Source organism: Genypterus blacodes, unplaced genomic scaffold, assembly GCF_046128005.1.
Source record: "Genypterus blacodes isolate CSIRO-AG114 ecotype Tasmania unplaced genomic scaffold, CSIRO-AGI_Gbla_v1 ptg000438l_1, whole genome shotgun sequence".
Lineage (NCBI taxonomy): Eukaryota > Metazoa > Chordata > Actinopteri > Ophidiiformes > Ophidiidae > Genypterus > Genypterus blacodes.
Genome location: NW_027467208.1, coordinates 4,520,255 through 4,534,817, shown reverse-complemented (window position 1 = coordinate 4,534,817; position 14,563 = coordinate 4,520,255). Strand labels below are relative to the sequence as shown.

Genomic DNA, 14,563 nt, shown 5'->3' with positions numbered 1-14,563 from the left:
TTTTTTGGAGATATTTTACAAAACTCAGGTGTAGTGAGGAGCGAGAGTACATCTTTTGCCTTCAACTCGTGTTGTTCGGTAGGATTACTTGAAACATCTGCAGGATCACTTTGAGAACTTGGTGGAAGGGCGTGGCACTGAAGGAAAAACAGGTAAAGCTCCATGTTGGACTGTGAGTAGATAGAATTACTCTCCTTATAACTAATAAAGCTGTTAAATCCTAATATTATAGGGCAGCACAGTGGCTAAAACAAGACCAATTCTGCCAAAGGTTGTTGGCAGAGGTTTGTGCTCTAATGAGAGCGCTTGTTTTTTTCCTCTCCTCCTCCTCCTCCTCCTTAGTTTCGTATCATCGCCTGTTTAAGTAGCACAACTTCAAGGACGCAGAGGGCACTAGATTCGTTTCTGTAGGCAGTTTAGTTGCAGCTGTGAAGCAACAGCTCAGGCCTCTGTGGCGCTTTATCAGTTCTGTTATCGCCATGCTGCATATTTCCTGGTACAGAGCATTTTTTATGTCTTTTAGATAATCCAAGGTGCACTGGCCTCCTTGCTTTTACTGGCCTCCTTGCCTGGACATGCTTATCTGATGAGAATGCGACCAAGACAGGGCTAGGTTTCTTTATTGCCTTGTGTGTGAACTACAAACATAAAGATGATAAGATGAAAACAGAAGGAAAAGACGTGTCATAAACTTTTCATACTCTCGTTTCTCCGATAACCTCACAGTGAAACCGGGGATGCTTTCACAGGTAACAATGGACAATGGAGAGCTTAGGGAAAGGTGTAGCACAGAATGATATCAGTCAAACACAACTAGAAGGTCCGTCTTCACTGGCCTTATTAAGTTTTTCATATTATTTCTAAACGTGTAGACAATAACAACAAGTATGTCACAGAATAAGTGCAAAGAATCAACATCCACACAAATCGTGGCGAATTGAAAAGTGCAGAGAATTTGGTGATCAGCTTGGGATTGATCTGGGAGAGTAAATGTTTGTCTCTCTCGATGTAAAACTGATGCAACATCCAGTTTGCTGGATTGGAGCCATTCTGAACCTGAGGGGAAAACACATACACACACACTCAGCTCAGTGCTGTACAAGAATGACTGTACACAGGGACAAACCCTGCCAGCTCTTGTCACGCTCTGCTTATCTGGCAACGGAAAGATACGGAAAGATTTGGTCAACAAACATGTTTGCTTATCGTCTGACATTTATGAAATCATTTTTGACTATGTTTAGCAGGAAGAAGTTATTTTTATGATACATTTGGTTAATCTTTACAAGTACTATGTTCGTCGTGTGGTTCTTATATTCTGTTCCCCTTTCCTGGTTCCTAATTTTTGGGATTACTGTCAGACAGAATCTATTATTGCTGTGATTTGGTTAAATCCAATGTACCTACATTCGCGCAATTGTCTCTCTTTTCTTCTATTTTCTGTCACAAGATTGATAAATGACAGTTCACTCAGAATACTGTTCCTTAAAAATAAATAATTCTTAAAAGACTAATGATTGCTTAAAGCTGTAGAGCTGAACTGAGTTATTAACATTCAGTCGTAGCAGGAAGCTCAAGCTTTCCTTCTGATAACTGGGCTGAAGGAGAAATCAAGGTGTGAACAATAAGACGGATTCATTTCCTTAGTTTGTTAAATATTGTCACGGTCATCTGATTGGCATGACCTCACCTGTTCATTCAGGTCCACCAAGGTCATTGTGTGCTGATAATCATACCACATGTTAATAACTTTCACTTCCTGGTAGTCACACAGTGACAGCGCATCTTTGTTCTTAAACAATGGTCAAATATGCATCTTAAAATATCTAGAATACAGGTCAAATCATATTATCTTTATCAAAAAGTGTTTAACAATATTTGTAAAATGTTAAATCCTTGGTATTTGGGATTGAGAATTCATTTATAGATTCCCTTTCAATTGCAATAGAATTTAACAAATCATATTATTCTATCATTTACAGTGATATTGTATTGCGATATTTTAAATATGTAATGATATTTCTATCCGATCATATCGTGCTTAAATTCCTTGTATAAATGTTTGATACAGTATGTAACTTGCATTGAAAAAAGACACCAGCCTACTTCCGCCATCTAGTGGTGAGAAGGATGTGCTTCCCGCTAGGAAGTGACGTTATATAAACAAAACCGTGCTACTCCTCCAGTAGAAAGGCTTCATTATGTCTCATTTCGAAGAATAAAAGGACTAGCGTTAGTTTTTGCAGCTGAGAGGTGGGATAAGACAACCTTTAATCAAAAAACGCAGTTCAGTGAGGTAAGAAACTTTCTGAATTTGTAGCCAACGACATCGCTCGCTAGGTAGCCTCGGTCGGATTGTTTATTGTTCCGATTAGCTAGCTTAGCCACCGTGGTTAGCCTCATTCATTCAGTATTAGTAATCTTTGTTTTTCTTTCTGCAGCTGCACACACATTTGTGATACGCGGCTTATGATTTCTGTTACCAAGACGATTTTACATGAAAGCTTATAGTCTGTATGTGCATTTTTGATCTTCAAAGTTAAGGTTATTCACTGCGGTTTATTGATTTGTAGGTGAAAAGCATGTAGCTCAAAGCTAACGGTGCGCTTTAGACTACTCGGAAATCGAAATTTCCCTCTTCACGTAATCGCACAACTGCCGAACAAAGGTCATATCTCAGTGTGCTGACTTAAAAGAGTAGTAGTAGTGAGTGTGTGAGCTGGGTGATGCCTTGATCAGTCAGGGTCTAATTCATGGAGCGCGGAATGCGAGGCGGCGAGAATGTCCGGATGTTCCCTGAGGTCCACTCGACACGCCTCCCCTCCCACAGCGTTTGGAGTCATTTAGCCATCATAGATTATAAATCACATGACCTTCTGTTTACTGTTTTTTTACACCTACGTTTGCCCAACTCCATGTCCCAGATTTGCCCTATTTTATGCCCATTAAGTCCATCTCATTTGGTTGAAATCTGTCCACAATCTGCACTCTGTCCTTTAGATACTGCAGTAATGGCAGCTTCCTTACCTCAGAAGGCAGCTATGGCAGGGATGCCCCCCCAGCAGCAGTCCCACCTGCCCCCTGGTGCGGCCTCAGCCCCAGGCCAGCCACCCATGCCCCCTCAGGGTGCTCTGAGAGAGATCTCCCCAGTGTTTCTCTGTCGTATCGGGCAGGAGACTGTACAGGACATCGTCACGCGCACCATGGAGATCTTCCAGATCACGCGAGCTACACAGGTACTGGACCCTGATGTCTCCTATTGTCTGTCCCCATGTGTGTGTTTTTGTATTTATGCATTTCATTTACCAGCTTCCAGATCATTCTATCCCACACTTTTGTCCAGATGTGACTTATTTGAGCATATCGAAAAGTTTCCAGGTCTGATTACAAACTTCCATGAAAGATAAAGGATCTGTAGCAAGCACCTCAAACGCTTCTAACCAGCTGTAACAGATGTTCAGCGTTTGGGGGCATTTCTAGCTGTCATTTAAAAATCAGAAGATGCAGAACTTAACATGAAATTTTAAAATAATTTGTCCATCACTTTTATAACGATTTAATTAGTGGACGCCTCACCGCTCAAGAGGAACAACTCGTCTAGGAACTGTCTGTACCCAGCATGCACAGGATGGACAGTAATGCAAATACAGTATATAATATAGTTGTGTCAAAGATGCCACGTGAAGCTTCACATGGTTAGTCTTGTGTGTAGTAATTAGTGGCTGGTTTCTATATTGGGACTCTTTTTAATATATTCTCCCAATCTTTGTATTTATGCCAGCAACTTGGAGGCTTGGAGGAGTTTTCAGAATGTCTTAAGATACTTGGAGATGAATACAAAGATTGATGTATTGATGGAGGTAGAGATGTGCAGGATATAGAGAGACTAAAAGAAAACTGCATCCTTCATCACTCTGCATTTGTCCCATTTGCTAGAACTGAAAGGAAACGCTCTCTCTGTCTTTGTTGCAGCTTCCGAACGGCGTGACCCAGAGCCAGGCCATGTATCAGGACCGCTTTGGGAAACTGCAGGAGCACCTAAGGCAGCTGGCCCTGCTGTTCCGAAAACTCCGGCTCCTTTACGAACGCTGTGTGGAGATGACCTCTGACCTGCAGGAGGGCCCGCCAGAGGTCAGGCAGTAGCTCCAAATGTTTCTCACAATATCGTTGTTGCCTTAATACAGTATTCAGTTTCTGAGTAAATAAGAGAATAGAGGAGAAACCAAGGAGAAACACTGAAAATTGCCCCTCATTGCACTATACTGTACACTATATTACTATCCAGTGTGTTGGTAGACTGAAACTGTGTGTTCTGTGTCCCCCAGCTGGTGCCGTATGTGGGAGAGGAGGTGGTTTCTGTCCGAGTGGAGCCTTGCAGTGCCGCTGTCAACCAGGAGAGACAAGAAGTTTTAGAGGTGCGTTCCTTTGTTTCATAATTAATGAGCAGCAACTCTGACATCTCCGAGTACGATGTCTTTCAATGAATATTAATAGAGCCGACTGCTGAGTCTGAGTGGTGAAAAGTAACTCACACACTTAATAAATGGACATACTGTAAATGCATTAGAGTTGTAAAAGCATCTATATTAAATCGGTGCTGAGTCTTTTAAAAAACAAACCTGTTCGTTTATTCGCACGTATAAAATAAAGCTTTACCTGCGCAGAAAACAATTAGTTGAATGAATTATTGGTGGAATGTGAGAGGTGAAGGTCTCTTAAGTGCCTTTAGGTGGCAGTGCAGCGCAGACCGCAGCGGCTCCCTCGGCTCCATAGCCGAAATGCAAAAACTGTATGATTTCATCCATATTTTATGTTATCTTTTATGTACACCTAAGGTAACACTGCAGGGCCTGGAGGGTTCATGGGATTCGTCAGTTAATCAATATCCAGCAGGCAGCCAGTAGCCAAACATAGAGATAGATTTTTGCCACCGGCTGATAACTTTGTTTTCTCTACTCTTAACACTCTCACCCTGCTGGTCGAACCATAATTAAGTGTCTGAGTTTGCGCCCGCAGAAAGTTCGGCAGAAGAACCAGGAGATGAAGGTTCTGATGGATCAGATGAGGAACCTGCTGTGGGACGTCAACGCCATGCTGACGCTCAGGAAATGATCCAACTCCTCGCCGGGATCCTCGTCTCTCTGAAGAAGTCGTCCACGGTGACACGGACTTGCATCGCGGCGGAGACCAGGTGGAATTAGTGACTCACTGTTGGATTGAGGGCATAGGACACAAACTGTCACACACTTTGAGAACCTCTGCTTTTGGCACTTTGTCACTGAAACTCACCGGGCCTTGTGGCAGAACAAATTAGCCTGTGTTGTACTGATTCACACTCCAACTCTTGACACCATCGTCTTTAAAGAGAACTGCATTCTTTTTATATAGCTTCTTTTTTCTTTTTTTTTTTACAAATGGTTCTTTCAATGTTGTCGACGAAGTCTTTGGACTTTGTTCTGTTCACACTGATTATTCAAATGATGGACTTCTATTTTCATACTGAGCACATAGTTTGGAGACTTAGTGAGTCCTTGGGTAAGAGGGGGAGGAAAAGAAATCAATGGTTTTCACAAAATATCGCATTTCACAGTGTTTGGCCCCCAAGGTGCTGACTCTAACACCAGGTGGAATCCAATTCATAGCAGGTAATTCTCCCCAAAAGCACCAAAGCTGAATCAGACGACCGTGTTTACAATAGGAACAACTGCCCACATTGTCCTCTGTGTTTGAACAAACATCGCGGGTTCAGAATTCAAATTAGCCCTTTGGCAGCTATGGATCTCAGGTGCTTTGTACGTATATGTGTGTGTGAGTGTGTGTGTGTGTGTGAGAGAGTGTGGTGTGTTTGTGTGTATGTGTTTAATGAGATTTGCTTCCCGAGTGCGAGACAACACACCTGTTTACCCTCAGGGTGTTTGATACTTTGCCTGCCTGTGAATTTATTTTTGTAAAACTGCGGCACAAAAAAAAAAGGTCGGCCCCGCTGGGTCATCTCTGTTATTGTACATAATAAACTTTTTAAAAAACATACAGTATGTTGAAATTACAACTTTGCTGCTTCCAGGTATGTGTGAGGTCCACCTGATGATGAATTCGCCGATGACCTCACCATTAAAATCCTTCACACCAAGCATATAGATCATACAAACTTTGGAGATCCGTGTCAGGCAGAGTTTGCATTTAGAAATAATTTTATTGGGTTTACAGTAAGCAGTTTGACGTCAAATGATCCGTTTCCTTGGCCTCAGTCCTCGCATGGCAACGCTGAGACACGCGTGATAGCCAAAGTGCTCTGTACCTGTACCTGTACCTGTACCGCTCCCTTGGGTGCTTCTGGCCGCTTCTTTTCTCGTCGTCGACCCCAAGAGCAGAAATATCGAAAATCCATCAGAAAAGTTTCCTTTTTCTCGTTTGAGATTTGAGAGGTCCAATCAAAGGTTCTCTTTAAGGTCCCTAAGCCCCCTGTCTAAGCTCGTCCCACACACATGGAGGTGACAGAACCGTTTCCAGGCTCTGTTGTCTTTATATACTGTCTGTCCTCAGAACAGTCCACCAGGGTCTGTCTGTTGATTGTACTTTGTCCACGACGTGAGCAGACCAGGCTGCCATTTCCCCTCCAACCCCCACCCCTCCTGTCTGATCCGCGTTTCCTGTCCGAAAAGGCCTCTCGATCAGACGCACCCCAAAGGCGCCGTGTCTCACTTTCACGCCCTCTCCAGGTCTTTGTACTTCTTGCGGAACACCGACACTTGATCTTTGAAGAGAACGGGATCCAGACGGAACTGCGAGTGGACAAGAGGCATGTAACCGAACCAGCTGGCGAAGGCGTTGACGCACTCCTGCCGCTGGTTGAAGTGCTCCGGGTTGGCCCAGGGGACGCTCTTTGTACCCTGGTAGGTAAAAGAGAAGAACGTAAAGGTTAAGTATAAACACTTCAAATACCCAAAGTTGTACTTGCAGGCGACGCTGAAAGATGGCGCTTACCTGCGGGCTGGGCAGGTCCTTGTACTGTTTCCGTTGCGCCACTTTGATTGGCGGCAGGTGGGTGACGGCGGAGACCAGGAAGTTCATCAGGATGTCCTCGCAGTTGGAGGTGCGGTCCACCAGATTCCGCAGGGACTGGGGCAGGTAGTGGGTGAACAGGTAGTGGTAGTACCTGGGGAAGGAAAGGAGAGGGGAAATGTTGACAGCATTAAAGAAGAAGATAGAAGAAGAAGAAGAAGAAGAACGCTAGTACCTGTCACCAAACACCTGCTGCATGTGACATTTAGCCACCCGCTGCCTCTGCGGTTTGTCCCTGATGTTCTCACTCTTATTCATCATTGTTACCTGATTTTCAATTTGTCGCGGCTCTCTTAAACACTTTATGCTAAAAATGGTGGCTGGGACAAAACGGTTCCGTGATTTATCATAGCTGGAGGTTCGCCACCCGGCACCTGTCTGATAGGAGACGCGCCACTGTGAGATAATGGCCTCTTATTTAAAGGGAACATGTATCTGGCGTGATGTATGTAGATGATATGTATCTGGGACATGTTAACCATTTTACCGCCAGTGGGATTTTGATATTTATAGTCCGCAAAACAAAACCCCCTCTGGTGCAACACGCGTATCTCCGCTCGTCCAGCTCGTTCCTCGACTTTATTGCCGCGCGTTTAAATTGAGTTTAATTCAAATGAGTTTCTTTGTGTTTTGTAAAAGAATATCCATTTCTGTGACCGTTTCTGCTTATAGGAATGAAGCTTAAGTAGAGCAAAAAGCAGTGGGCCTAACCGATGGAACGTGAGGATTAACGACGGCGGGTTTGTACTTTAAAGCGTTGCGGGGGGAGGGGGGGATAAAAGATTGCATCATATTCAGATTTTGCACGCTTCCAAAGCTTTTAAAGCACCCCGTCTGTAGAGTAATTACATTCATATTGTATGAGTTTCCGTCCCTCGGCAGCTTCACATATCGACTTTGGGATTTTCTAATTAATCAAACGGCTTGAAGTAATTCTTCAGTAGTACCCCCCTCTTTCTTTCTTTCTCTCTCGCACACACACACACACACACACACACACACGCCGCATGTTATTATCCTTGATCCCGTAGCGAGATGTTAAAATTTGTGTCGTTATCCGTGCTGCTGCAATTCATCAAGTTGTCCCCTTTGGCTTTTTAGTTTTAAGCTGTTCACACTGAAAACATCAACGAAAAGGGAATCCATTTGGTTTTACTTAATCGATGTTTGGATAGATTTGAAACGTGTGCGTACACGAGCGCTTATTGTCGTTTGCTGGAGCTATTAATGAAAATCGAGGCGGGTAAATGGAGCACACGCAGGTCTAAATGTTGTTGTCGTTGAGGCCTAAGGGATGCGGGTCGTACCTGTGGTAGAAGGCCGCTCCTGTCAGGACGATGGAGTAGTCGTTGGTCCATTTGGAGGTGTAGCCCCAGGCGCGCTTCAAGGGATCCCAGAAGTGGCTCCTGGGTGGGTAGCCCACGATCCGCTCAGGGAAGCTTCGCCACACCAGGAAGGCGAAGTTCACCTGCAGGCGCCGAGGCGGGAACACGTTTATTTTTATAGATATATGGCTTGATACGCGTGTGGATTTGCATTTATGTGTGACCCACAACTCAACACACCTCGCTGGTCAGCAGGACCGTGTCCTCGTCCAGACTCAGCACCGCCTCGGTCTCTATGGCAAAGTGAGGTAGGAAGCGACTGGTGGTCTGAGAAGGGAAACGCAGGAGTAAATGGTATCGCTTGTACTTGTGTGTAATGTTGGATTTGCTGCGATTAGTGGCTGAGAAATGAGCGAGTTGCGGTAAATCGTGTCGAGTGAGTCAGTGCAGATTTTGCCTTGGCAGGGGGAGAAAAGGAAAGGGCGGTAAGGGAGCCGGGGGAAGAATGAGTGACATTTATGACTCTTGGATCAGTAGATATGTCGGGTATACATGAAGAGGAGGGAGAGGAGAGGAAGATAGACATCGAGCAGAGGGATCAGAGAAGGAGAAGAGAGGGAGACACACAAACGGGAGCCGGCGCGTGTCTGTCACGCTGTCACTCAAGGCTTTGGGGTGTGAATTATGAGTGGCGGCGGTCGGCCCTCACCTTCCTCCTCCCGTCTGTCACGGTGAGAGGGACGGGCATGGGGGGCCATTTGCTCCTCTGGGGGGGCGGCTTCTCGCTGTTCCACAGGATGATGATCTGGAGCGGCGGGGGAGGAACGGTTACATAAGCCGAGTATAAATAGGCTCATTAAAGATTGGTCACCGTTTGCTGCTGACATCATCGGGCCGGCTTTTGCTGTGATTACTCAGCGAAATGTCACGGAGGGAAAGTCGGCGCTAAATCTATAGGTTTCACCCCGAAATGTATGGCGTGGCAGATGATGAATGATGACTGTTACACACGTCGTTATTTCTGTTTGTAAAAATCGACCAACAGCAAAAACATGAATCAACAAGCACGTCTTCATTTATCAAGTAAAACGCTTTTTTTGCTTTCCCATCTGTGAAGATTTGCTGCTTTTCCATTTCATTTGACTCCAAACAACCTTTAGATAAACGACTTTCTGATTCTGATACGGTGGTTTTGTGGGTGCTGCCTCTCAGGCGTGTTGAAGTCTTGCGTGTTCTGTGGCTCACCTGTGAGCAGTACTTGGATCTGGACACCACCTGGAGCAGCTTCATGATGGGCTGCGACTGGGACACCAGTGGGGAGACGGCCTGGATGACAGCAGTGAACTCTTGACCTGGACTGACCCCTGAACAAGTTCACAGGTTTCACATTTAGTAAACAGATATGAGGCGAGTAGACGAAACAAAAAAGATTGCAAAGATATGCTGATTACTTGTGGTCTTCAGCTGTGACACAGTGGCCTTCAATCAATCAATCAATCAATCAATCAATCAATCGATCAATTCTGCTGACTAATTTGAAAGGAATAGCATGCTTGCCTAATCCCAGGTAGTAGAAAGGGAAGTGAGCGAGGTGTGTGGAGTATTCCGGCAGGACCAGCAGGCCTCCCGGCAGGGAGTTCCACATGTACTTGTTCCTCGAAATGTGAGAGAACACCCGGTCCTTGATGATCTAGGAAGGCGACAGCAAGAGAGAGAGAGAGACAGAGACAGAGAGAGAGAGAGAGACGGCGTGTTCAGATTTGCTCTCATCTACTACAAACCTGCATCACACTCTTCTTCTCTTTGAAAGCCGGCGGACGAGTCTTTGATCTTAAAATAAACGCACGCACGCCTATCCGACCCTGACACTCCCCGTATTCCCCAATCCCTAATGATAGCTCCGATTGCACTTCCCACTTTGAGCCAACAGGAGGTGTGAGTGGACCGGTGTCTGCTGTGGCGCTCACAGACTCTTTGACCTCAGGCTGACTGCACAGCTGTCTCCCAGGAGGCGTCTCCCCCCCCCTCTGCATGCTGTATGTATATAAGCAGCTTATCACCAACCTCCAGAACCTCTCCTTTATTATCTCCTGCATAAACCCCAGAGGCAAATACACACGGGGCCTTTGTAGCTATCGGGAGCAAAGCTTAACCCCGCCGGGACCGATTTTCTTCCGATTCCACCCGGGGAAAGGATGTTAATCTGTTGTTTCCTCGTGTGTTGTTGCGTGCTAAAATTGGCCGCATCGTCACCACAGCGATGTTTAAAAACTGCTCACACGCGGAGGTTTACAATTCCTTTCATAAATCCCCCCCCCCCCCCCGCCCCCCGCCCCCCGACTGACCTTGAGGTGACACATCTGAGTGCTATTTGTAGTGGAGTGGACAGAGGTCAGGAAGGAGTGTTTCTTTTTTTACATTCTAATATCTTATGGACTAAATATAAGAAACGGTTGCAGGTGAAAAATCAAAGCAGCTGCAGCTCAGACTCGAGAACCTGAACCTGGAGTAATGTTGAGCTTATCTAAGAGAACAGAGGTTGATCCTTGTTTTAATAGTGAGACAGGTTGAGACTCGGTTGTGTGTGTGTGTGTGTGTGTGTGTGTGTGTGTGTGTGTGTGTGTGTGTGTGTGTGTGTGTGTGTGTGTGTGTGTGTGTGTGGGGGGGGGGGGGGGGGGGTTGCAATTAAATCCACAGAGAGATAATTGCAATCTAAGGATTTCTCATTTCTCCCGTGACTTCTGTTGAAGCTGATCCCCAGACGTGGAAATGCTTCTAGAACCATCGCAAACAAGAGACAAAAATTTCAAGCATGTGATCACAATAATGCGCGGGTGCTACCGTCCAAATGCGAACGCCGCAGCCGGGCCGCAGAAATGTAGCTACTGGAGCTTTGGTGCTGGACGGAGAGAGCTGCAATTAAGGCACCGGCGTCTCTTTCCTGTCTTTTTCCTGTTTTTATTGGAAATGCAGCACATTCCCCCCCACAGAAATGTGATATTTTGCATTCACAAACATTCGCACAAACTAACATGCAGAGTTCCCAAAACTACAGCCGAAACTTTAACACTGAGGAGTCTCGGTGGGCTCGGGATCGAAAACCAAAAGCCGAGAGATTTTCATTCGACACACACGCAAGCCTTAAAATTGCTGCATTATTGATAGTTACCTCCAGCGTGGTGAGCACTATCTTGTCCACGGAGGAGAAGTAGGCCTCCCATAACATCTGGGTCCTCTGTCTGAGGGCCAGGACTCGCTCGTTCCCCACCGCCCTCACCGTGGACGGCACCTGAGGAGAAACCACCGGGCCAGAACCAGAAGAGATTTGAGTGAACCCAGGCCCCAGCAAGCAAATAGAAGCTTTCTCTATCAAAACACATCTAAAAAAACCCACAAGTAAACAGAATTAGAATCATTTAAAGTGTGTAAACTGCTTAATCCAGGCTAAACCCGATTTGGGTCTGTTGTTCACATAATGAGACTGTAATTAGTAAGGACTGAATTGAGCGTTTCCAGTAAATCACCAAAATTGATTTAATCACTCAGATTAGAAGATGGCAGAGGAAAGTGTCAGCAGCTGTCGCCTTTAAACGCCCCAAATAAAACACATTTTTGGGGATGTGTGGAAGTTTACAGAGACGGGGGAGTTGTGTTTTTGTGTGATTTCCCTCTTTGCGGCCGATTCCCTGGGCGTGTTCCTTCACTTTTGTCTGGAGGTGTTTTGGTCTCATTCAGCCTCATTAACCTCGGATCCCGTGCCTTGCGCGACAGTCTGCCCGTCTCTCTCTCTCTCGTCTTTCCCGTTTGGATGGCTCATTCATTCCAATATCTTCCCTAAGATGCCTCTCCTTGCTCGCCGGGCTCGGAGGCGTGTCGGCGTTCATTAGCCGAATGCCCGATTCTTCTCTTCTGTCGACCCGGGATCGAAGTGTATCGGTGCGAGAGGAGACGTGATGTAATTTGGGGCGAGGGAAGAGAAATGGCGGTGAGGGAGCTCGGTTGGCTCGCTTATTATATCCATTTATGTCCCTTTGATTAAGGACTTGTTTCAGCCTGAGTGGACGACAACAACAACAACAACAGCACCAGTGTCTGTCTTAACATTTACTCTCTCTGCCACCCTGATGTGTCCAAACAACCGATCCGAGTGGTCAATTTCCGAAATATACAGATAAACTGAGCCACTCTGAGTGTGCGGATTCGTGTGTGTGTGTTTCCTGCAGTTGTGCGTGAGTAGTTGTGTGTGTTTGTGTGTCTTACCTGCAGCAGTAATCTTTCGTCTCCTTCTATGACCGCCTGGTTCCACTGTATGACGTCAGAGAACGGCAGCTCCCATCCGTTACTCAGCAACACCGGGATACACGCTGCCTGCGCGCACACACACACACACACACACACACATACACAATTTATAGAGCATATTCGCCGATTCCCACAGTGCTGGGATGAGTTGCACTTCTTCTGGGTTCCTTCCAGTTCACCCTCGCCGCCGCCTTCTCTTTGGCAGCGAGCGGCGTGACAGGACGTGCTCGGTGCGTTCAAGTCGCAGCTGCTTGGCATTGTGATCGCCAAAGCTATGCAGATGATGTGTATTTGTGTGTGTGTGTGTGTGTGTGTAAAAGCATTATATATGGTGGCTGGAATGAGTATTGGCTTCTTTCCTAAAATGCCCCAGATGCTTTATAAAAAAACTGCTACACCCATGTGGTTGACCAGGAGTGTGTGTGTGTGTGTGTATGGCTGGGACTGCTGATGGAACAGGGATGAACCAATGAAGGGATGAGATGGAAGGTGTGTGTGAGGCACAGAGGGATGGAAGAATCACAGAGGGGTCAAAGCTGTGTTGAAGTTTCCGATGCTGTCGTCAAACAGGTTTTCTGCTTTTTGAGTCTCTATCTCTCTCTCTCTCTCTCTCTCTCTCCTTCTTTCTCTCTCTTCATCCCCTCTAACACTCCGACTCCACCGGCCCGGCGCTCTACCTCTTTGTGGTGTTGATAGGCAGGAAAAGTCTAATTAAACCAACGGAGAACGGCAGCAGCCAAAACAGAGAGATCAAAGGCTCTCTGGCCCACCGTGGGGCTTCGGTGCTGCCGCCGCTCACTTCATCTGAGAGGAGACCTGCTGAGGGGATACCGAGGCAAATGGGAAGTGTGAGCGAGTGTGTTTGCGTGTCATAATTGGCCCTCGGTTAGAGCCGGGGTCACACTCTGGGCTACCCAGCTCTGTTAATGTGAGATCCAGCTGGGTGCTAGAACCCAGAGGTGAAGCTCTCCAATGCCTTGAGGTGGTTCAATGTGAAAGAGGATCTGCTGTGTAGTTGTTTTTGGTTTGTTTGCATTGGGAGACGAAGGCGGGGAGGCTTTCTGCGACTGTGTCTGTGTGTGTGTGTGAGAGAGGGAGTGTGTGAGTGTACGTCTGAACGCTTGGCAGTAAGTTTCCTACCGCACGGGTAATTGCCAGTTCTTTTTGTGGGCTTGGTTGGCACGGAGAGCGAAAACAGACAGAATGAAGAAAATCTTAAAACGTAGCTTCAATGGAAAAGACAGAGGAGGACGGGCGGTGAGACGGGCCGAGAGGACATGGGGGAAGAAAAGGGACCGTGATTGGCCAGAGAGAAAGAGAGGGAGAGACTTGCTGTTGCCAAGCCAAATGTGTGGTGTGTGTGTGCGTGGATTTGTCCATTCAGCAGACATCAGCAGAGGGGCAGGCTGCCACTCCTATGGATGCTTCCGGGCCATTCATGCACACATGGACACACACACACACTCACACACACACAGCTTCCCCGGGAGCAGTGTGGCGAGCGAGTTCAGTGTTAGGTAAAAACTAAAAACAGCCACCGCTTCCGGCCCGGGCGTGAGAGCGTCGTCTTGGGTGGCACGGCACCGCAGCAGACCGGCTGGGGTTTAACAAAACTTTCACTCCACCGCCCTCGGCCTTCCTCATTCGTTTGTGTACTCGCACATTTCCACTGATGGAGCTCAATGAAAGGCTCTAAATGTTGTCGTGAGTGAGTGAATGCGTGTGTGTGTGTGTGTGTGTGTTTGTGTGTGATAATGGACCCATTTCAGTTTAAAAGGCCTGGCAAATAGCAAATAAACCTTTATGGCGAGATCTGCGCTCGACGCGACACAACGGTTTGGGGAAAACACTTGCAGATGTAACCATTAAGGTGT

The 14,563-nt window shown here is 46.5% G+C and overlaps 2 protein-coding genes across 2 annotated transcripts in view; one reads left to right on the top strand and one right to left on the bottom strand.

Annotated features, from left to right (window-relative positions):
- The first annotated feature begins 2,164 nt into the window (after nt 1–2,164).
- LOC142989734 (mediator of RNA polymerase II transcription subunit 30) lies at nt 2,165–6,024 on the top strand. The gene is made up of 5 exons (XM_076139397.1): nt 2,165–2,296; nt 3,001–3,236; nt 3,973–4,131; nt 4,326–4,415; nt 5,017–6,024. Exons 2-5 carry the CDS (start codon nt 3,012–3,014, stop codon nt 5,110–5,112), a joined length of 570 nt encoding a protein of 189 aa, XP_075995512.1. The 5' UTR covers nt 2,165–2,296; nt 3,001–3,011; the 3' UTR covers nt 5,113–6,024.
- A 146-nt stretch (nt 6,025–6,170) lies between these two features.
- ext1c (exostoses (multiple) 1c) overlaps nt 6,171–14,563 on the bottom strand; it is a 56,067-nt gene continuing 47,674 nt past the window's right edge. Inside the window, exons 4-12 of the mRNA XM_076139557.1 lie at nt 12,648–12,755; nt 11,557–11,676; nt 9,945–10,077; nt 9,633–9,751; nt 9,097–9,192; nt 8,628–8,714; nt 8,370–8,530; nt 6,985–7,156; nt 6,171–6,890 (exon numbers count right to left, since the gene is read on the bottom strand). Of these exons, the coding sequence (XP_075995672.1) occupies nt 6,705–6,890; nt 6,985–7,156; nt 8,370–8,530; nt 8,628–8,714; nt 9,097–9,192; nt 9,633–9,751; nt 9,945–10,077; nt 11,557–11,676; nt 12,648–12,755 (1,182 nt within the window). The 3' untranslated portion in view covers nt 6,171–6,704. The remainder of the gene's footprint in view (nt 6,891–6,984; nt 7,157–8,369; nt 8,531–8,627; nt 8,715–9,096; nt 9,193–9,632; nt 9,752–9,944; nt 10,078–11,556; nt 11,677–12,647; nt 12,756–14,563) is intronic.

Excerpts from the sequence above, each read along its gene's own strand:
- LOC142989734 (XM_076139397.1), top strand. The coding sequence starts at position 3,012 with ATGGCAGCTTCCTTACCTCAGAAGGCAGCTATGGCAGGGATGCCCCCC. Across the intron at positions 3,237-3,972 it reads AGATCACGCGAGCTACACAG|CTTCCGAACGGCGTGACCCA; the intron begins GTACTGGACCCT and ends TCTTTGTTGCAG. Across the intron at positions 4,416-5,016 it reads AGAGACAAGAAGTTTTAGAG|AAAGTTCGGCAGAAGAACCA; the intron begins GTGCGTTCCTTT and ends TTGCGCCCGCAG.